This window comes from Myiozetetes cayanensis, unplaced genomic scaffold, assembly GCF_022539395.1.
Source record: "Myiozetetes cayanensis isolate MyiCay16 unplaced genomic scaffold, myiCay2020 scf17, whole genome shotgun sequence".
NCBI classification, from domain to species: Eukaryota; Metazoa; Chordata; class Aves; order Passeriformes; family Tyrannidae; genus Myiozetetes; species Myiozetetes cayanensis.
In genome coordinates this window covers 8,334,103-8,356,450 of record NW_026087378.1, presented here as the reverse complement: position 1 = coordinate 8,356,450, position 22,348 = coordinate 8,334,103, and the positions used below count along the sequence as shown (strand labels likewise).

The window sequence follows — 22,348 nt, the reverse complement described above, 5'->3', positions numbered from 1 at the left end:
CTCCAGGATTATGGGATGCTTTCCTGTGTCTACATTGTCAACCTGTGGTCTTACACTGAGAACTCATTCCACCTTTCCCTATTATCCTTTCACACTTCAAGACATAATCTGTGTCATATTTTCATGTAAAGCATCTGGAAGGGGTGAGCTACTACAGTGCAGGGATATTAAAAGTAAAGACACAACTTGTGGAAGCCTCTGAGCCCCAAACAGTTGGTAGAGAGTTTTGGTGAAGCATCATGACATGCTCATCCCATTTTTTTTTACAGACATCTGTTTCCTTGCCCAATGCCAAACACAAGATACTGAGTGAGATGAACCTCCTTGTGTGACCCAGCATGGCCAGTTTTGTGTTCTCACCTCACCTGGGAACTCTTGGTGCATTAACAGACATCAAAACAAGCATAGCAAGACATGCCAAGAACAAAGAATTCCTGAACATTAGTTATGTACATTTATGAATACATTTTTTCAATGTAAATCTCGAGCAAGGTATTAACCTGTGATTTGGACATGAACTCATCGGCCAAAATCCCAGATCCATCTTTCTCCGCCATTCCAGCTTTTAGCAAAGTGAGAAACGGAGCTGGACATAAAGCTACCTGGCAACTGCATTAGATGTTTGGTATAAATTCCTACATGTCATGTGGGACACGCAGTGGGTTGCATTAAAACCTGAGGTGGAGATCTTCAGAATGGTGGGAAGTGCATGTCCTTCAAAATCCAAAACACATTTGGGTTGAGTGTGTACAACAAGCCTCTTTCTGTGGTTTGCTAATATATTCTAGACATTCTTGTGTGATACAGCATCATTTCACACTCTCCAGAGTGCCAGGTTACTTTCTTTTTTTAAAAGTGACATTTTATAAGGAGATGTCATTAATCTGAGTCACTAGTTTATTTTTGCATGCTTGAGCTCTGGTTTGTGGTTAGGGAAATGGTGACAATCAGTCATAAATTTGACTTTGACTCTGTGTGAAGAGGACCATTAGGAGAGGAATGAAGAAAAATCCCACCAACTGAAGGTAATGACAGCTTTCAGTGAGAACAGAACCCTTGAGGTGCCTATATTTTAAAAAACAACCAGTGACTTTGCATGCCTCAGTTCTGGGCATCCAGATGCTGCTTAATAAGCCTTGGTTTGCAAAAAGAGGGTGCCTACTCATTTTTTAAAAATGAGTCAGAGCTCCAAAATAAGCACTCAAAAACAGAGACTTCCAAAATCAATAACAAACATAAAAAGCAAAATAAAAAAACTATGTCACAGAATTTGATTCAGCAGCAGTAAAAAAAACCCAAAAAAACAACAAACCACCAGACCAAAAAATCATCCTCTGTTTTTGTGCTGTACAAAGGTAAAAAAAAAAAAAAGTTCCAGTGCTTCATCTTTTCTTAATATAAAAGAAAAAGAAGTTGTTTCCAGCTGACTCTGTACAGCTGGAGGAATGTTCTTGGCAGGAAAATGTTTGAAGAAATAGTTCATTTTAAGCAAATACTGTGGAATATTTATAAGAAACTAATTTTGTCTTCACAATCGTGTATTTGCCCTGAAACTTGACTCTTGGATTTTCAGCACCCCATAAGAGAGAGAAGCAACAGAGGATTCTTATCAGCAGCTCCTATTTGGAATATTTGCAATAACACACAGACCCAGAACCTGGGTAAAAACCTCCAAATAACAGCTCTGTCTGTCTGTGGACTGGACAAACAGACAGGCAGAGTCTGTCTGGCAAACAGACTGTTTGCAGGGAGTTGTCTGTCCACAGTCAGCATGTGCACACGATATACCAGCACTGTTTGTTTGTCGCTTACAAAAGTCCCTTGGAAAAAAAAGGCATTAGGTGGCTCATTTTGCTGAATTCTAAAAATATCAAGGGCTCTTAAAGTAATTTTCATAAAGTAATATGGGAGGCATGGATTAATTGAACCTACTGGCTTAGGGTATCTGCATTTCTGCACAAAATTAATGTGACAAATTAAGTTTTTATTTAGTTCTCCCTGGTTGAGAAAGGTTGCAATTATGTTAGAGTGTTTACAGCTAAAATATATGTTTAAATAATAAATATGTGTTTCAGAAACCATTTTAAACCTCCTTTTTTTTAACACAGTCAACTCCATTTCAAGCATATAAATATTTCAATTACAAAACTTGAATACATGTAAAATAAATTAAAAATATATTATTTACATTTCAAATTATTTATAACATATGCTGCTTGACAGCAACAAACTCACTCTTAAGATGAACAACTTTTTGCTTTTTTTTTTGCTTTTAACTCTGCCTCTGAACTGTGGTAGGATTTATATTTTAAATATCCATGCAGCTCAGGTATTTACATGGATTTTGCTATAATAAAATCTGAGTAATATAGGACCTTTACGATAATTATCTTCACAGCACCTCTCCAAAGAAGGTGACTAATCTTATTACTGTGTTAGAGAAAGGGAATTGAACTTTAAGCAGATTATGTGATTTGCCCAAGGTCCCATGAAAAGTCTGTAGCAAAATGATGCTTAATTTAAATATAAGACTTCATCCTCCAAACCATCTGCAATTATAACTGGAAGTGAAGCTAGAAAAATCCATGTGAAAATGCTCTGCAAGACGCACTCTTTTTCTTTAGTTTCTGCCTATCTAGTTTTGTTTGGGATTTTCTGCAGCTCTGTTAAAATTATGTTTTCTTTGGATTCATAAAACAACAGGATGAACTTTAAAATTCATCCAGAATTCAATGACAAAATAACCTGGAGAGGTTTGCCCAAAACTGGGCCTGACTGGCAACTCAGGATGAACCTGCTCCAAGTTTAAAATGGACTGAAATTCAGAGGATTGACAGTTCAATTTTATACTCTATTAAAATAAAACAAAAATACTCTTCATGGGTACTGAAAATGCTCTAGACATTTTTAGAAATGGGAAGGCAAATGAAAGAACTTATTTTGTACTTCATAGGTGGCTTGTATGTGTAATTTGAATTATTTATAGATCACTATTATTTAGGGATCACTCAGACAGCTCATGCATTTCTGCACTTGTTTATCATGTTTGTCTGCTTCTTTTAGAAAGAATTTCTTTTCCCCTATAGGATTTTCTACTCCTCCCATAGGTTATGAAACAAGGAACAATTCTGTAAGCGAGAGACAGTGACACATTTTTCACTCAACACCAGCTTGCAGCCCCTTACAGCATTCACAGCCAACAGGCTGGCTTTGGTCTGGACCCCCTCTAGTATTATTCATTTTATGATAAGGCCTTGCAACCATCAGCAACAATGTTTTGACCAGCACTCACTCTCCTGAGATTAGAAATTGCCAATTAATGGCTTTTTCTAATAAATAGAATCAAGATTTATAATGAAAGATCCAACTCTGCAGTACCAAAATCAGAGCACTTTCCTCCCAGCCTCTTCACCTTTCCCTGTTAAACGTCTGTAGACATAATGGCTTCAATACTAACACACAAAATGCTTACACTGGACCCAGGGGGCACTTTCATGATCACATAAGGGCTTCAGAATAGGGCTCATTTACTATATCTCCTTTTCTGGAATGCCCTTTCATCCACACTTGTCCTCAAGTGGAAGGATGAGAGAGGGAGAGAGAACAGTGAAGCCCATGAAGGACATTAGAGAATACTCTTCACGTGGAAAAAACACTGCCATATGTGCGATGGAATCAGTAGGGGGAATGTGCTGGATATGAATTAAGCTATACTGTTGATCTAATAGTTATAGGACAGGAGGTAAATCATCACAAGATCCTCTCGTTACTGGGAAGCATTGTACAGATACTTTAGAGAGGTTGGTTTGTCTGTTAGCATGTTTATTTCAGAATTAAAGTAACGAAAACAACAATTTCTTGTTAAACCTCCCAAATGCTTTTGAAGAGCCACAAATGCAAAATGTAAACCCTTCCTTGGAGCTGCCTCCCTGTGCCAGTGGGGAGCTCTGCCACGGCTTCTATGGCCCTGCACACTGGATGGGGCCATTGGGGTGACGCTGCCTGGGTTTTAACTTTTCACAGGCTTTTGGGGAATATCAGACTCCGTGATTAATTATGTGCAGGGAGAAGAGAGGATTTAAGGAACTGGGAGAAACAGTAATAGCAAAAAGTAGGTAAGAAGCAAAAAAAAGGTTACTATGAAACTACAGGGGCCTCTGGTAGGTATGATGAGTCCACTGTGGATACAGTACAGTGTATTTGGTTGCAAATATGATCAAGAATCCACATTTTAAGGATAGGCTATTCAGAGGCTTTATTTCTGCAGTCTCCACCTCACTGAGCTGTAGCTGCAAGCAGCCAATTTCCCTGGAACGCAGGATCACCTAAATGTTTGTTTCCTGTGGGCCCTTAGCTATTGTAGTGCTAAATGCAGAATTATTCACACAGGCATTTATCCTTCCCTTTTCTTGTAATAAAATCCACTGAGCTAAATTCTGGGCCAGCGAGAGGAGATGCAAATCCCCTGGCTATAAGGGATTTCTGCCACAGGTAAATTTGACTAATTATTTTCATAAACCTGAATGAGGAAAGGATTCATGTCTCAACATTTGTTGCTGATTTAGCATGTGGCATAGAGAAAGGACAGGCTGGCTGTAAGCGAGACAAAGCTATTAGACATTACCGTTCAGACAACACCTACCTCACTCCAAACCAGCATGGTGCCGAATATGACCTGTAACCCATCAAAGAAATTGTCTCCTATGATGATGACAGTGGCACCTCCTGTAGTCCATCCTTCACTTGGACTGATGGCTTTGATACATGGTGTAGCTGCTTTTCAACACACATGAAAAAGAGAAGTATTCTGCTGTTAGAACCGGATTTTAATGATAGAAGACGTGAGAAAAATAAAATAAAAGGAGCTTTCATTTCCCCCCTTCCTAAGAAAAAGATTTCAGCAATCACGTTCTTTCTAGTACATGTGCATGACCTCAAACTATATCTTTGGAAGCATTTTTTTTCTCAATTAATTTCTGTTTGGTTTTATTATCTGCATCGAAAAAAAAATTTTAATCCTACATTAACAAAAAAATCACAGCATGATGGGCAGAGACCACTTGGAAATCAGGACAAATCCCTTTTTTTATTCTATATGAAATGTGCATGACCTGAGTTCATAAAACAATCACTGGTAAGTCTGCTTTGTTATCCATCAGAACTCAAATTCATCAAGGAAACTCCCATAAATATGATGGGAAAATAATTGGCTAAATAATAAAGGGTGTAACCCTCAGCATTTCTTCAACTATTCTGCAATCAGATCCATGTTGTTTGAGTATTAAAGCATTCTGCCATGATTAATGCTTTGGCTATTACAAAAAAACCCAAACCAAACCCCACAGCCCTGCCATACAGTCATTCCAGTTGTGTTGCATCTATGGGATAAATGAGAGGCACTGCTCAAAGCAGTCACCTTACATCTTGCAGTAAAAGCTTCTGGTTTAAGATGATGTCAGCAGAAGCAGGCTCAGCTCAAATATTGGTGGGCTAGGGCAATACAAACACTCACATACTGATTCACCTTCTCTGCAGTAATGGGGTAACTCAGAATTTAACTGTCCCTAAGCAACAGGAATAACATAACTTGAGTTAGGCAAAAGCCCTGGGTAACTTTTTGCTGTGGAGTTTCAGGGTGGTCACAGAGGTTGATGAAAAGAAGCCACTCCACCCCAAATGCCACCAACTTCTCCTTGCCCATATAGCACGAGATGAGAATACCACACCATACCATGAGGTAACATTTAAGTAAAGTAGACACTGCAGCAATTTTATTAGTCATGAAAAACAGATTCAAGGAGCAGCCTAACATCACCAGTCAACATCAGCACTGGAAAGAAAGATTCTTTCCTTTAGAAAAGAACCCAGGCCTCAGCAGAGGGAAGAGGCTGGCTGCACTGTGAACTCATGAAGGGCTGCCATTGCCTATTCTGATTCTGCAGTGTCAACCAGCAGAACTTCATTAGCTGAAAATATATATGTGTGTGTATATATATATATATGCATATATACCTCTCATTTTAGGGTTGCTGGCATTTGGCTGTGAATTGCTGCTTGGTGGGAAGGCTGGCTGAGCTGCTAATTTGGTTTGTGACTTGGAGTATTAGATGACGTTCTCAAGGAAGAGCACCCAGGCACTTCATCCTAGTAAGGATTTACTAGGAAGATAGGAGTGTGAAAGCCACCCACATGTTAGCACCATGCAGGATAACACCCTTGCACCCATGAGTTACTTAATGTGGCTGTGTGGTGAATTACTTAATGAGGCACAGCCCCTGTCCTAAATTCTTCTAATTGTAAAGACAGAAAATTGACTTATTCACAGAAGCCTAATTTAAAATGCTCCAGACATAAAGTGCTAAAGAGACCCTGAGCATCTTTATGATTATTTAGTGAAGTTCTGGTTGGTTGGAGCTAATTGCAAGAGTCAGTGTGGCTGCTGAGAAGCTCCTTCCTCCCAGCCTCCGGGCAGGGCGGGCAGGCACGGAGCTGAGAAGCAGGAGGGAGCTGGAAAGGGAGCTGTTGAGTCACCCTTAGCAGTGGGTGTTTCTGTGGACACTGCTGCACTCATAGCACAGGGGATGGCAGGCATGTATGGGGAGCAAACAGACCCTGTCCCTACCTACGAGAGGTTGTAAGTGTCAGGCACAAACTTTTCCACTACTTAAGCTGTTGGGGATGCCAGCTCCAGTGAAAAACACAAACAGGCAGAAAAAAATCATTACCCTACCCTGATCTTGGCAGAACACAGCCATTAACTTTTACATGAGCTAACAAAAGAAACATCCCAACATTACCGTCATGAAAATGTAGCGCGCACACAGAAGTAACTTCAATATGTTTAATTTGGATTCAAGATACTTGCATAAAACTGTGCATAAAAACCATTGCAATGTCCAAAAGCAAATGCTTTCCCTTCAGCCAAGCTCACAGCAGCGGATTTACAGTGAAAGCAGCTTTTCAAAATGCCATCTAGCCCTTTCACAGGATCAAACTTTTTCTTAAATAAAAATTAAAAGCACTTCCAAATTACACCCTTTTCAGTATTCCAAGTTGATTGTGGACACAAACCCCCCACAATAAAACCCAAAGATAATCAGTTTCCCATGTGTCAGAGAACGAGCTACTTTTCTTAGAGACTACAAGCAACATTTTTTTCCTAAATACCAGTGAATAAAAACTATTTGAGACCATAAGCCATTAACAGAAAACATATGCAGGCTTTGCTGAAAGGGTTGTCAAGCACTGGAAGAGGCTGCCCAGGGAAGTGGCTGAATCACCATCCCTGGGGGTATTTAAAAGCAGTGTAGATGTGGCACTTGGGGACATGGTTTAGTGATAGGCTTGGCAGTGCTGGGTTTACAGTTGGACTCATTGATCTTAGAGGTCTTTTCCAAAGTAAATGATTCTACAACTCAAAATTATAATTCAATTCATCTTTAAAATAAATGCAAGATACTGCTGTGCAGTTATAAGTCCCCACTGAAGTTCTTGCTGTTTACCTTGTGATGTTCTTTGCAGTACCTGCATTGCACTCAGGGGTACAAGGTGCTGCACTGTCTGTTCTCACATGTGTTTGATTCTGATACGTTATACATGTATTTGCTTCCTATCAAATACATGCTGAGTCTCATCCATGGCAGCTGGGGGGACTTGGGCAGACACTCAGGTCCCTGAGCTGAACTGGTTCTGCGAGCTATTCGCTGGGACACTCTCGCCCTCAAAGTCAATGTGACCAACCACACGTGTAATCTCATTTAAATATGTAGAAATTGTGCTGAATCAGTGCCTCATCAACACTGCTGGCAATAGCCCAGGATATCTCCTCTGAGGATGGAAAGGCAGGACTTGGTGGTTTAATAAGCAGGACAGGATGGTGCCCTTTGCAGGCACAGAATGAGACAGAGCGAGGGCACTGTGCATTCCCAAAAGATTTCAGGGCATTATTTTCCTATATCACAAAAACCAGTGGGACCTCCCAACTTTCCCCACACGGCTTCTCTTATTTACAATGCAAGTGTCTGTACAGATTGGAAGGGCTGCAGGAAGGTGCTGCCCTGCCAGGGATGCTGCACTCCAGGGCTGCATCCCAAGGAAGCCTGAGGAGACGTGCTGAGGGAGGCATCCAGACTGCTACCTGTTTTTGAAGGCACAAAATATGTTTATACAATGACATATTTGCAACAGCCAGTGTCATTCAGGACATTGGTCTTACTAAAACTTTGCCTTCCCAGGCCCTTTGCTTGGAGCTACCAAGGAGGATGGAAGAATTGGGTCCCATTTACCCATCACCACAGGTAATGCTGGGAGGGGGGCAAGGCAATGACCTCAGCTCTATTTATGCCCCTGGTACAAATGTCTGGCCAGTTCAGCCCCTCAGCTCCTCATACTTCTTCTGTTAATCATTTGGCAACTTCCAAAGTGCTGTCTGGAAGGTGTTTACTTCTGTGCAACCCTAGAAAAACAGAGCTAGGCAGAATAATCTTTTCACTTGGAGACCTTTTTCTACATTTTGTTTTGGTCAGAAGAGAAACCAAAATACAGAACATTTTTTTTTTTCCAGAATGCAAAGTTCCAGAATCTCTATCTGGAATTAACTAAAACAATCTTCAATATTTCCAAGAAAAACAAAATGTTTTGTTTCAAAATATTATCACTTCTCATGCCCTTCTGTAACACTAAAGCATCATTTCTAAAATGGTGTTTTTAAAACAAATAGAAATAAGTTACATAAAATTTAGTTTTTTCTGTAGAAAATGAGATTTTAGTCAAAGTCTGAAGCTTCACTGATGGAAAAAATGCAGTGAAGCATCTTAGACCAGTTCTAATAAAGGCAGTGAAGTGTACAGGATTGATAACATGAACAGACTTTAAGCCCAGAGAACAATTATAACCAAAAAAAAGGAATAGTTACACATTCCTACATATATAAACTTTTTTTGTTTTTAAATGAACAACTGGAAGCCCACTGCAATCAGAACCAATAGAGTTTGGTAGCCCAGCTCTCAGACAAGATTTTCAAACTTTCTAGTGTGAGAGCATTACATTCACTGCATCTTTTCAGAACAGCTGTGGGGCTGAGGGAAAACTAAATATCACCCTCCAACTGCAGGCACAGACCTTGCAGCTCCTTGCTGAAGGTGACGTGGCCACATCCTCCACCTGCTGAAACGGCCCAGCGGTTGAGTTTTAATGAGCTGCTCTCCTTCTCTGCATAATATCAAGGCAAATCAGTGCTCACCTCTCACATGTTTCACTGTGCTGCTCCTGCAGGTCGAGCTCACAGATAGAGATGTCAGAGGGAGGCACTGCAATCCCAAACTTATTGAAGCCAACGGGAATTTTGCCACTGACTTCAAAGCTAAGGTCTCTATCGATAAATGTTAAGGATTTATGAGCAAAGTCCTTAATGACTTCAAGGGAAACAAGGTTCTTATGAAATCTTCATCTTTTCTCAGAATACACATTGTTAAAATCTTGTCAGCTCCCGTACAAAGGATGGCAGGTACCAACTGCAGCACGTGGGGAGCAAAACTGAAAGTTTTCTGTTGTGTGCTCTGTGTGTCAGTGTGTTCCTGTGTTCCTGCACCTCCCAGCTACTGATATACAGAGGATTTTTCTTCCTTCAAACTGTGACAATAAAATGATTACCCCACCACAGTTTAGCATAATGGTTCAGAAATGCTCATGGCATATTGCAGAGTTAAAGTGGAAATTATTAGGTAGCTCTTCTTTGTTATAATAATGATCACTCCACAAATAAAAGCTCTTCTCCCAAAGGTACTGCAAGGCACAAAATGCTAATTCTGAAGATTATGTGTGCGCTTTTATTAAATATTACTATGCCCTGTCTGTTTGAGGGCTTCACTGCTCTGATTGTTTTATGAGTGCCATGTTAATGTCAGCCCCATCTTGCTAGCAGCAGGCACACATTTTAGCTTTTGTATGAGAGTTGATCAAAGGCCACGTGCTGAGGGAATTGCTGAGAAAACACGGACAAGCGATAAAAATCTAACAGATTAATTGGTTTAAATTTCATTTCAGGGCGTTGAACTTTGGCTCAGGACACGAGTACTACACTACCAGTCAGGGCCTAATTACCACATTTCCAATTTGCCTCTGAACAATGCTTGGCAGGGAGAATAATAACAGTACTAATAATACTAATAACAATAATAATAATAATAGTAACTAAACAACAGCAGTGATGTCTCCTCTTAGCTTCTTGCACACGTTTAACAACCAACTTTGTGTGCAGGCAATTGCACTAGGAAATTGCTCTCCCCTACACCCCCACCCACCTGCCTCCTGAGCATTTCTTCCTGCCTCAAATAACACCTGATGACAGAAGAAATAGCAGACACCCTCAGGAGCATCTGAATTTACAGAATCAATAATCTACCAATTCCAGCCCCTCACAAACACACAGTGGACATTTCATACTCTTAATTAGGGACCTGCATTTCTAAACAGAGATAGTTTCTTATCCTCCAACAGAAATGATCTGTTCCACTGATAGAAAACAGAGGCCGGAGGGAAAAAAAGCATATTTACCACAAAGTTTATGGGTGGCCTTGGAATAAGGGTTAATTGAGCTTAGAGGTAAATGTTCACTGAGGTGAATTAGTGGGATGCACAGCTATCAGCAGGGCTCTGGGACTGCTCTTATTTAGCTTCTGAAATGTATTTGTTCTATGATTAATATCCAGTTTGTGCTGGTGACTGTAAGAATGACCTCGCCTGCAGTTTTTATCATGAAGTGTGGTTTCATCCTCTATTATTCCATAGATGAGGCTCTGACAACAGTTGCTGCATCACAACAGGAGTTTAAATGATGGGGCACATGCTTTTATTTTTCTTCTCTTTAAGAGTATTGTGACACGCAAGGAGAGTTGCATAAAGGCAGTTAAAACTGGAAATTAAGAGGAACAGGGAATTTATGTCTCATCTTAGAGGAAGTACTGAAAATATCTGGAGTTTAATTTAATTTTTCTTTTTTTTTTTCCTTGGGTAAAACCTAATTCCCAGCTAAATAAATAAATGAGCCACAGATTAACCCACAGTTTATGGGTCTGATCCTGCAACCTGTTAAATGCTTTCACCAAACTACTGCTTTTCAGAATATCAACACAAATCAGTTGTAAGCACTCAAAACCATCACTTACTGACTTTGTGATTCAACAAACCACTCAAGTAAGTGCTTAAAAACCCAGCTGAAGACGTTGCAGAGTAAGGAACTCAATTTTTTAAGATCGTTGGGTAATGCCCTATGCAAAGCTGCCAAGGGCTGTGCAGTGTATACGGAGCTGGGGCTTCCCATTTCCAAACACAGCGAGGTTACACGTGGACCATCCTGTGCAGTGCAGGGCTCACACAAGACACATCTTCCCTCAGGTACCTCACAGCTATTGAAAACATGTAGGGTTTGTCACTCTGAGCAAGGCAGTGCCCAGGAATGGTCTGAGCCTAAATTCTTTCCCCACAGCACTCTGGAGATAAAGGTGTGCAGCACTTGTTGGAATCCTCAAGGCCTCTTTTGATCGGCAATTTCAGTTTGGCAAGGTATGTTTCTCCTTAGAAGGGAAAAACCCATTATTTCTTCCCTTTTTGAATTATAAATTTACATAGGTGTTACACAGGAGAGAAGGGTCATTCCATTCAGCAATGGTCTTGTGGATTTCCCACATTAAGCACTTTAATAGATCAATTTTAACGTGGGAAAAACGTGGGGGTTTTTTCAGAACTGAAAATTATCATTTTTCAAAAATTTGCTAGTTTGAGAGAATGAACCAAATATTTCAGGGAGGCGTTGAGCTGGTCTGTTTTGTTGAGGGGAAGGATTGTTTGGGGTTTGTGTGGTTTTATTTTCTTTTTCCCCAAAATAATGTTCTCATCCCTGAGAAGCAGAGTTGCCACAGTCTGCTCACCTACTCTGAGCATGCTGAAAGGCTGAACCCTAAAAAGCTTGGTGCCCAGGCAAAGGTGCCACTCCAGCCTGGTATGTGGAGGCATTCTTGGAGCTGTATCCAGCACAAGCAGAAAAGCAACTAAAGTTTGTGAAACCAGTCTGCACAGGCAAAGGCTGCAGGACCAGCCCAAAGGGTTAGTCATGGACACTGCAGGGAAAGGGAATGGGTAGAGATTTTACACATTGTACCAGAGCATTAAATCTCCACTCCTCAGCTAAACAATGTGTTTGCTGTTTATCTTACTAAAGTGATGATCTTCCTGCCTTCCTCTCGCATATCGCAGCCGGCTCTCTCTCCCATTCTCTCCTGACAATGAGCAGCTGCTGCTCAGGAAACCGGGTAACAGAGGTTTCCCCCTCGAGCAGATAACTCAGCAGCTTTATGCGACACAGGCACGAGGATGTGATGCCCTGCTGCCCCTTCCCAGCTCCCTCCTTTATGGCACCTTGATATTCGGGACTTAGCATGTGCAGGCTTTAAAGATTACAACACCCTGCCAAAAATGGCAACCTCCTCCTGGTTCTTCATGACATCTGCACTGGGTGAAATCACTGAACCAAAAATACACGCGCCGTGCGATCCCTCCAGGTTGGGGGAAGGGAGGGAAGGTTGCCTTTGTCTCTGTTTTCCTATAGTGAAATTAAAGTGAATTTCTGTTTTCCAATAGTGAAATTAAAGGTCTTGGCTGTGAATTTTCTGCCTAACATTTTGGATGCTCAGTTCCCATTAATGGGAATTGAAAATGTAAATGACCTGGGATAACATTCCACCTACAATCAAGACTTAAGCCAGTGTTTCTCTTTTACCCTTGCTGATGCCTCAGCCAGCAAAGTTACATTTTATGGAGTTCCCTGTGTTCCTCTTTCCTTAATGATTTCCAAAGCTCTCAGTTGTTGATCAGCGCCTAAAAATATGACTGCATGGAAAAAGGAGGCAATCCAGAATAATGAGAGACCTGTTACAAAAATCCTCTGCTGTGTATTTTACTTAAAATATTTCCATAAAATAATAATTTAGTTATCTCAATATGACTGCAAGAAATGCATTATCATTCGTTCTCTTAAACCTTTTCACATCACAGAGGAAGTGCTGGGAGCTTTCTTGCCTATTTGGTTCTTTTTTGTTTTGTTTTACTTTTAGAGCTACCTCCTGCTTTCCAAAAATTAATAAAACAGCCAGAGTCCTTAATATCTTCCTGCAAGTCAGTAAAACTTGACCTTCAAAGAGAGGTCTGTCATGTTTGTTTGGCAAATAATAAATTCCCCAAGAAAAATGAAATGTTGCAAAAACACTTGAAATTATGTTAAATTAAATATAGAGGCTCAGCCAAAACATTAATATATAAAAACAACACACGTATTATTATTCTTGAAAAAATATATATGCACTCTCTCTCTAAATATATATATATTTTTCAAGAAGTGTAACAATTTAATTGTGATTTTTTTTTTGACACACTGCTCTGATTTTTTATGTTCCCAGGAAATTTTGTGCAGGTTTTGAGCTATGAGTTTTTGCATTCATTATTTTTGCCCCAGAATTGGAGGACTTCCATTTTGAGTTAGCCACGAAGAAACTGTGGTGGGTGGCCTTGGCCAAACATTGCTCCCTGCCTAAACCAGGGCAGCCTCTCGGCTCCAGCACTGCCACAGTCTCTGTTCTCTTGAGCAGCTCAGGTTCACAGGGATATGGGATTAAAAACCAGCACATCCAAGAATATTGCATAGGGCCTAATAAATGCTGGCAGTGCTTCCAGCTCCACAACTGGGGCCACATTTGCCGAGACCCCAACACCAAACCAGCGACTGCTCTCTCCTCCCTCAGGGATGCACAGGCTTGTTTTGACCCTAAGCAAGATAAATGCTTTCCTGTGAGCCCCCAAATCATTGCACTTCTATTTCTTCACTCCTTCCTCCACCCCATGGTTTTATTTGCAAAGGCACAGGAATGAACTGGCAAAGCCAAAGGCAATACCATGTAGGGGGCGAAGGTGTGATACATGCATGGAACTTCACCTTTGTATCTGAATATAGACTTTAAAAGTTTTGTTAGTAAAAGAGTAGAAAAAAACCCTTATGCCTTCCCCATTTCGATTTCAATGGCTTCCCACTGATTTAACTTCCGCTGATGAAGTTACAGAGCCCAGCTAAGCAAATATGACTATTCTAAAAACAATAGGCATGTCCAGAAAGGAGACTGCATCTGGTTAAGTGCACTAAAGTTTAAAAATAGTTGCACTGATGCAATTTCTGGGTGAGGATAAAGGCGACCTTGCGAATGGAAGCCCAAAATGTGCAATATAAATCAACCCTAAAAGTTTGTCAAAACAAACATCTCTGCATAGCTTGCATACTCCAAATAATACTTAATTTTACTGACTGGTCCTTCAGGATCCAAGAAAGCATTTTATAGGATGGAACCAGCCATTTGTTGACTGTTAACCCTGTGTTTTACTGTTTTGCTGAATCCCAACCTAACAGAAGGGCAGGTGGGTGCAATTTCTGAATTCCATGTTTGTTTTACCATCACTCTGGTCTTTTTTTCTCTCTTTTATTTTCCATCAGTATCTTAACAAAACAATAAATCTCTCACAGCAAATCTCTCTAGAGTTAGAACATGGGACTAGATAAAAGCACCCTGGCCACAGCATTTTTTCTCTGTAAGGTGTACAAAGCTCAGCATCCAGAGTACACCAGGGGAGAGCCCTGATGCTCCAACCTACACTGGTATGTTATGGCCACATTGGCAAGGTTTAGTTGATGATATACAGGAACTATTTTAGATGAAACATAGACTTAAATCAAAATCTAAATTCTCACTGTCAAATTAAATATTAGTATAAATTAAAATTTAATGGAATCTTTCGCTATCACAAAATAAACCCCAAAACTCTGCTCCCCCAAATTAGTTAAAACTCATGCTACGTCATACGGCACAACAATCAGAAATTCACCTGAGATGAATTCTAGAGCAAACAAAAAATTTATTTTCCTGATAAAAACAAGATCCAACTAAAATTAATTTTTAGCTGAAGTCTCTTTGTTCAGCAGAATTGAGAAAGTCTGCCCACAACAGAGAGCTCACAGTAATCGTCTTTCAGAAACAGAACAACCCGCACAGAAACACAAAGCAGTCCTGCCAGGGACAGGGAGTGCCTGTAATCCACTTTCTTCAAGGGAAATTCAAGTACCCTAAGAGTTCTTATTCCTCATCTGATTTCTCTCACAAATCACAGGCTCTCTAATGTAATTTTCTGGAGTCTGAGAATCATAAAGTCAAATATGAACAAGTCTAGTGGAAAATCTGTGACGCTAATCTTGGCCTACGTTGTACTTTTAACAGGCACTGAATTTGTGCACCGGATTATCCAGATGGCCATACAGGAATCATCCTGATAGGATTAAACCTTTGTGCTGAACTCTGCTCCATCTGTTCTCGGAGGTTTGCCTACCGCTATCAGAATACGAATGTTCAGCCTATGTCTAACAGTCCCTATTTACCACACACACACACACACATATGTATATGTGCACACACATATCCCTGAGTACTTGATTAGTAATGTGAGATGAAGTTACCCTGAAGTTTACCACTAAAGAAACATATTGTTTTTATTATTCTTTTGAAGAACAAAGTATGCTATATCTAAATTCAAACAAAAGAGCATTTTTGTTGTTGTTCTGGGACTTGTTCAATTCATTAAACCATAATACTCCCATAAATTTATAGATGAAGGCATGACTAAACATAAAGCAGCAAGGCTCTTCATCTTTGAAATCTATCAGTGTATGAGGATGTATGACACAATTGCACTTTGAAGATGCCATGGTTAAATATTTGAGATTAAAAACCAGCCAACAACAAAACACATTGTGCACACAGCACTGGTAGCTGTTATTTGCAGCTCGATCTAGTCACAGCCCGAGAACAAAAAAGTAATAATCAGTCCCAGTAAAAGAAAAGCTTATTCCCATTAATGTTGCTTTCTGCTTTTATTATCTATTAATGACACTCTTCTGCATTCATTGTTGCAGCCTGCCAGATGCAGCAAAGATCCATATTCATCATGTGCAAAAACTGTGCTTAGGCTGTCTCTGTGACAGGTTACGCAGAGCTGCCAACAGAGAGACCAAGGTCCGATGCACGGCCTCGGGTTTCCAGGCCCTGGGCCAAGGGAAAAGGTAGAAAATCTGGCTCTTCTGTAGGAAAAGCATCCTAGTGATCAGAAGGTTTAACTAAATTTCTGTCCTGCCCAGAAATACACTGCAAACTAATGACTACCTGGGATGGAAAAGGTGGATAAGAAAAAAAAATTAATTATCTTAATAATAATAATAATAGATTCAGCAATGCAATATAACATTCAGCCCATGTTTATGATGGCAATAGTACAGCAATGGAGGCAACATAACCTGAATTGCATTTCAGGCAGCAACCCTGATTGCATGGCAGAGACTGAGACCCCCTTGTCTCTACTGTGCAGGGTCTTTCAGACTGTTTCTTCCTCTTTTTTTGTGCTGCTCTGAGTGCAAGCTCAGGCACCCCCTCCCAGTCATTTAGGCTTTACTTGCACAAACATAAGCATAAAATTATATTTATAGTTCATAGTATCTGTCCAGCAACGACACCACATAAAACCAGCATGCTGAAAATGCGAGTGAATACTTTGGACTCGAGCCTACAAACGCTTAGAGAAGTTATTCTTTCAACGTGTCTGATAAAGTCATGCAAGGTTTTTATTTATTTATTTAGGGCCGTATTCAGACCACCTACCTAAGGCATTGCAGCATGTCAAACTTCAGACTCCGGCTCTGGCTGGGTGAGTCAGTCTGTCTAAATTAGGATCCTCTTTCTGCTATACAATGAGCAGAAATGGGAAGACACCTCTGGAAGCCTGGAGACCCAGGGAGTTCCGTGCTGGCTCATGGAAGTACCAAGGGACCTCGGCAAGACGGTATCATAGGGAGGAAGCAGCCAGAAGCAACCTCATAAAAAATATTTGGCAGCTGATACAGAGCAGACACCTGACTCTGGGCTTTCCAGCAGGCACCTCTGCTCAAGCTCAGGGCTGAAGGAGGAGGCAGCGCTCAGCATCGCCTTCAAGGTCGCAATCCCAGGAAAAGAATAATTTTCCCCAAAGGGCCCCTAATCAGAGTAGCTCTACCTTCCAGTGCCTCAGGAGCCAAAACTGGCCAGAAATATTTCTTTCCCCTCCCTTCATCTCCTCAAAGAGCCCATGAAGTTGAGTGATGCTCTCACCTGCAGGAAAGTGCTGTGACCTCAAACCAAACCCACAAACTAATGCTGCAGCTGGAAAGATGAGCAGCACTGCGGTCAGGCCTGCAATTTGCCTCCAAGTGCTGGCCTTCCCTCTCGGCATGGATCAAGTAACACCAAACCTATGGATTCCATATGCAAGCCCAGGTTTTCAGGGAACAGCAACACGAGCTGTCTGTTCAGTCTCCAGCAGCGGGGAGAGATCCAGCACGTCTGCTGCCATTTCACAGCCCAAAAGGGACCTCTGTGGGAAACGCTCTTTGCTTTTTCACGGGATAGATACAGAACCTCTGAGAAAGCTGCTACAAAACCATAATGATATGGTATTAACCAAACATAATTAATTTGGATCTTTATACTCCTGTTTCTAACAGGCACTTCAGTGGAAGTACAGCAAACAGCGCACAGGTTCCTGCAGCACTTGGGACTAGGATTTTGGAAGTATCCACCTATCCAGTAAGCAACTAGTGGAATTTTCAAAGTATGGGGCAGACAGGCATAGAAAGTCTGTAGCCAGACTTCTAAAAATCCCACTAAACACCTACCTACAGCTTTAGGCACCTTGGTGCTTTGAGAGTTTGGCTTTAGGTCCAAGAATTTCCAAAAAAGTTGCTTTGACATACCTACACAATAGTGACCACTTGCTTCACAGAAATGGATCAGAAGTTCAAAAAGTCCTAAACATCCACTTCATGAAGGGCAGTATCTTGTTGACCATTTGACTGTGGCCATTGTACCTTAACTTACAGATCTAAATATTTGAATTACTTTTGAGAAATAAATTTAAACTGCTAAAATTTAGGCAAGTTTTTCACAAAACTTTATTCTTGATCTTTTTAATAAACTTCCTAAGCCTATTCACTTTGCTCAATGAGGTCATAAACCAGCACTGCTTATATTACAGTCACTTTCACGCTCAAGATTTTTTTTGTCACAAAGAGAACTATAAATTCATGGTATGAAGGTGGCAAGTAGAAAGGACTAATTGTGACAAAGCTTTCTGGTTATGCTCAGCAAACAGTTTGAGCTAAGATTTTAAAAAACACTTTATGAAGCTGTACTACTGCCTTTAATGAAAGCACACGTTCTGCAGTGCCATGCACTCCTGAAAATCTTGTATTCTGGATTTGGGCCAAACACAAAGCCTGTCTCCATTCCAATATTAATTATTAGTAGCTTATTTTTATTCTTTACTACCAAACGTTAATAATTTTCAGATGGCAAATCAGATTAGAATAACCACTCCACACATACCACCCTGGTGGGTTCCATTTTCTGCATCACTGTCCTGACTTATGCTATTAACTAATTTCCTTGCATAAGGAGGAGCTTTGTCAAATACTCATTTTGCTGGGGAAACACTTGGCAGGCCCCCTGCAATGGACAGTCAGAGGGATACTTGAATGCACACACCAATCTTCTCTCAGCTCAGTGAGAGGATGTACAGCCTGCGATGCAAAAAATACTGAGTTCAATGCTTTCAAAGTTTTCTAAACAGAATATTCTAAATGAGAATTTGGTGGAAAGTTTTCATCTGAACAGAACTTTAATCTTGAGATTGTTATGACTCAGTTGATTCACAGATTTGGACCTAATTTTCATGGGAGCGAAGTCCTTTCATAACCACTGATTGCTTAGGGGTGTTTAAATACTGGGGTGCTCAACATGACACATTTGGAAGTGTCCAGATACCTGCAAACGGCTGTGAACACCATTCTTTGGTATTCACGACATTTTACAACATCCAGATGAGTTCTCAGAAAATAACTAGTTCTTGGCCTTCACTTCCAAACCACAATTCACAAAATTCTTTTCCTTCGCACTCTGCCCAAATCAGCAGGGGAATGGAGTGAGAAAACCCCCTATTTTCCCAACATAACACCAATAACGATATCTTATAATGAAAAAGCTAAATTAGTGGAATTTGTTCAGAAATAATATTAATCATACCACAATAACAGAATGTTTTGTCATTTCCTGGTGTGCCCATTTTGGAAGGTTGAAAAAACAACATCTGGCAAAACTTCACTGCCATACGGTGCAATACCTCTCAAGCATTTCTCTAATCCTAATGTCATTCTTCTCCCCTATGATGCCATTGTATTAATGACATAGTGGCCAGAAAAGCAAATTGAAATGTAATGAATGCTCATTAACTATGAATATTCATGGACTATTTGAATGCTACTGAATGTTCTCCTGTACTGGCACCTGTGAGGTTTCTGCCAAACAGAGTAGTTAAGGTTTTTCTGCTTGCATAACTGCATTTCAAATCCTCTGAAATCTGGAGAGAAACCTCAAACCTCCAGCAAGTGGTTGCAGAACTTCGATCTGAACAGGGGTTTTTTTCTATACAAATCTGTATCAAAACTTAATGGCAGTTTCCCCCATATTTTCTTCTTTTTGCAATTTTGGGAGTGGAGTTCTGAAAGCTCCTGTGGGAAATTCACAAAATGCTCTCTGTCTTCATCCAGGTACTATTTTTCCATGAATTCATGACACCCTCGTAACAATAGAAGGTAACAACATATCACAGCTTGACATCATTTAGATTTTCGGGGGGAAGGGATGGGGTTTTTGTGGGGGTTTTTTTGTTGTTCCTTTGTTTGTTTTTCTTTTGTTTTTGATTTGGTTTTTTGTTGTTTTTTTAATTTGTTTGGAAACCAAAAAGGACAGCTGCTCAGGGGTAGAAACTGCCACACCCTGTTTTTTAAAAATAACGGTGTCTCCCAATTCCATTTTAGCATTTTTTCCTTTCTCAGTTAAATATGACACTAGAGCCCTGATAAGTGACTGTCAAGCAGAAATCCTTTCTAACTCTGGTAACTGGAGTAGCCAAATTTGACTTTTTCAAGAGGTATTTCCATGGACATTATGTAAAAACAATCCTTTTATTAATAACTAGAATACTTCAAATAGTATCTCCCTAAGTTTTCTGCAACATGGCCCCAGCACTGTTAGTGCATATATGTAATGCAATAATCTTTAAATAATGAAAAAAATCACAAACTCAAACCACCAACTTCAAACATAGCAGAACTAATGGCAGAACTGAAATTCTGGTACCTTCTCGCCTGAATCAGCCATTTAAAATCCACCTTCATTGTTTAAATCTTGTTTTCACTTAGCCTCAGACTAAAAATAAATTTTGAAAGATCAGAACTGCTGCAGCCAGATATTCTAAGCTTTTGAGTACCTCTCCTTAATGGATGATTTATGACCCAGACAAATAGAAACAGAAGATTTTCTGCTTTTTGTTCAATGTGACTGGCTATGAGAAGGGCGGCTCCACCTACCCACCCACCCAGTTCTTATGCAATTCTTAGTAATATCCAAAAAGGAAGCTGGATCTGGGCCTGCAGACAGAGACTCTGCTCTGGTGAAGATTAAGAAAGACATAAGTATAATTCAGTGGGGTTCAATTTAATTAACTCAGCTTTGGTTCCCTACATTGGAGCTGTACAAATCTTGGCTCTGCCATGTTTTGCTGACCTGATGAATCCTAAGATTTTATTCCTGAAGAGATCATTTTGATTACACAGCCTGACATCCCGCACAGCACCCATCAGAGAACTCAGCAATTCCCAGGTGAGGAATTGCTCAAACCCTTAATTTCTCCCTGACCTGCCATATACTTTTTAGGAAAATACCACGCCCCGACTAAATTTTGCAACCCGTGGATAACCTAACAGAGTTTTCACAACTTACTTCAAATGGTCCCCAGAGTTAAAATTTTGATGAGATCATACTGGAGTCTTTATCTACGAATTTTCTCAGGTAAAGCACCTTTACTTTCTGGCCATGTATTGTCACTTCAGAGAGCCAAATTCTCTAACTCCATCCGAGAAAACACACTGAACTAATCCAGTCCTAGCATGCTCATTTCTATCAGACGTTCCATCTGAATATGAGAAAAAACTTCTCTTTGAGTGAGACAGAGCACAGGATCAGGCTGCCCAGAGAGGTTGTGGAGTCTCCTTCTTGGGAGATATTCAAAACCTGCCTGGATGTGGTCCTGTGCAATCCACTCCAGGTGAACATGCTTTAGCAGGGGGTTGGACTGGATGATCTCCAGAGGTCCCTTCCAACCCCAGCTATTCTGTGATTCTGTGAAATGTGCAGTAAGTCCACAGGGTAGCGAAGAGGTTAATATTATACACTCGGTGAGGTCAAGCTCCAAGAACACATAACAAGCCATTATGTAAAAAATTGCCTGAATTTATGAGTCACTGCATTTATGAAGGAACCGATATGAAAAAGACAACTTGGCAAAAATAAAGAAAATTATTTCCAGCTTGAAGTTTTGCAATCTTTCAGTATATCAAGGCTCACTTACTGTTATTACTATCCATGTTGTGCAATGTTCTAAAAGTCACATTTTTTCCCTTGTGTATGCATAGAGATGTCCAACAACCCAAGGTATTCTTCCCTCATAGAAAATAAATTAGAAAGCGGACGTAACTCAGAATAACATGCAAGATCCCCTCAAGTAGAGTGGTAGAATCCTAATATTTTTTTTCAATATTTTCCTTCTAAATAATAAATCAAGCCCGCTGCATTTTTCTATATGGAATGATATGGTGCAGAAAAAGCTTGTGTGTTTATATTTCTCATATAATCACAAAAACATTCTTAAGCACAGCACTAAGCTATAACAGGTGCTTCCACCCATAGATGAAACAAGTCAAACTTTAAAGTTTCTTTATTTAAACCTGGCCAGTTTGTGAATGCTGTAGTCCCTAACTTTGATTATGAATTGGAACCTGCACCATGTAAGGGTAAAATGTATCAAGTTTTGAAGATGAAGTTTTCTCAACTTGCTGACATTTTTCACCTCAGTCAGTATTCTGTCTTGTAGTAAAAATTTCATCAATTAGCACGGACACAGGCAGCACCAGGGGATTCAGGGCTGAAATGGTTAAAACAGAGCTCATAGGGGCATTCTCCTCATGACTCCCCACACTGCCAATATTTAGTGGTTAATGTTGTGGCAAAGGCACTTACAGCACAAGAACCAGGTCACTAAGTGAGATTTCAGAGCATCTTTCAGGAACTGCCCAGCACATACAGCTAAATTCAAGGTATTCATTCTCAACAGTTCT

General features: G+C 40.3%; 1 protein-coding gene across 8 annotated transcripts in view; it reads right to left on the bottom strand.

Moving 5' to 3' along the window:
• Nucleotides 1-22,348, bottom strand: part of EBF1 (EBF transcription factor 1) — a 270,443-nt gene that overhangs the window by 63,153 nt on the left and 184,942 nt on the right. For 4 of the 8 annotated variants that reach the window (XM_050312000.1, XM_050312002.1, XM_050312006.1 and 1 more), the window contains exon 9: nucleotides 4,643-4,776. In XM_050312000.1, coding sequence (XP_050167957.1) covers nucleotides 4,643-4,776 — 134 coding nt within the window. The remainder of the gene's footprint in view (nucleotides 1-4,642; nucleotides 4,777-22,348) is intronic. The other 4 variants (XM_050312001.1, XM_050312003.1, XM_050312007.1 and 1 more) reach the window with 1 other exon arrangement.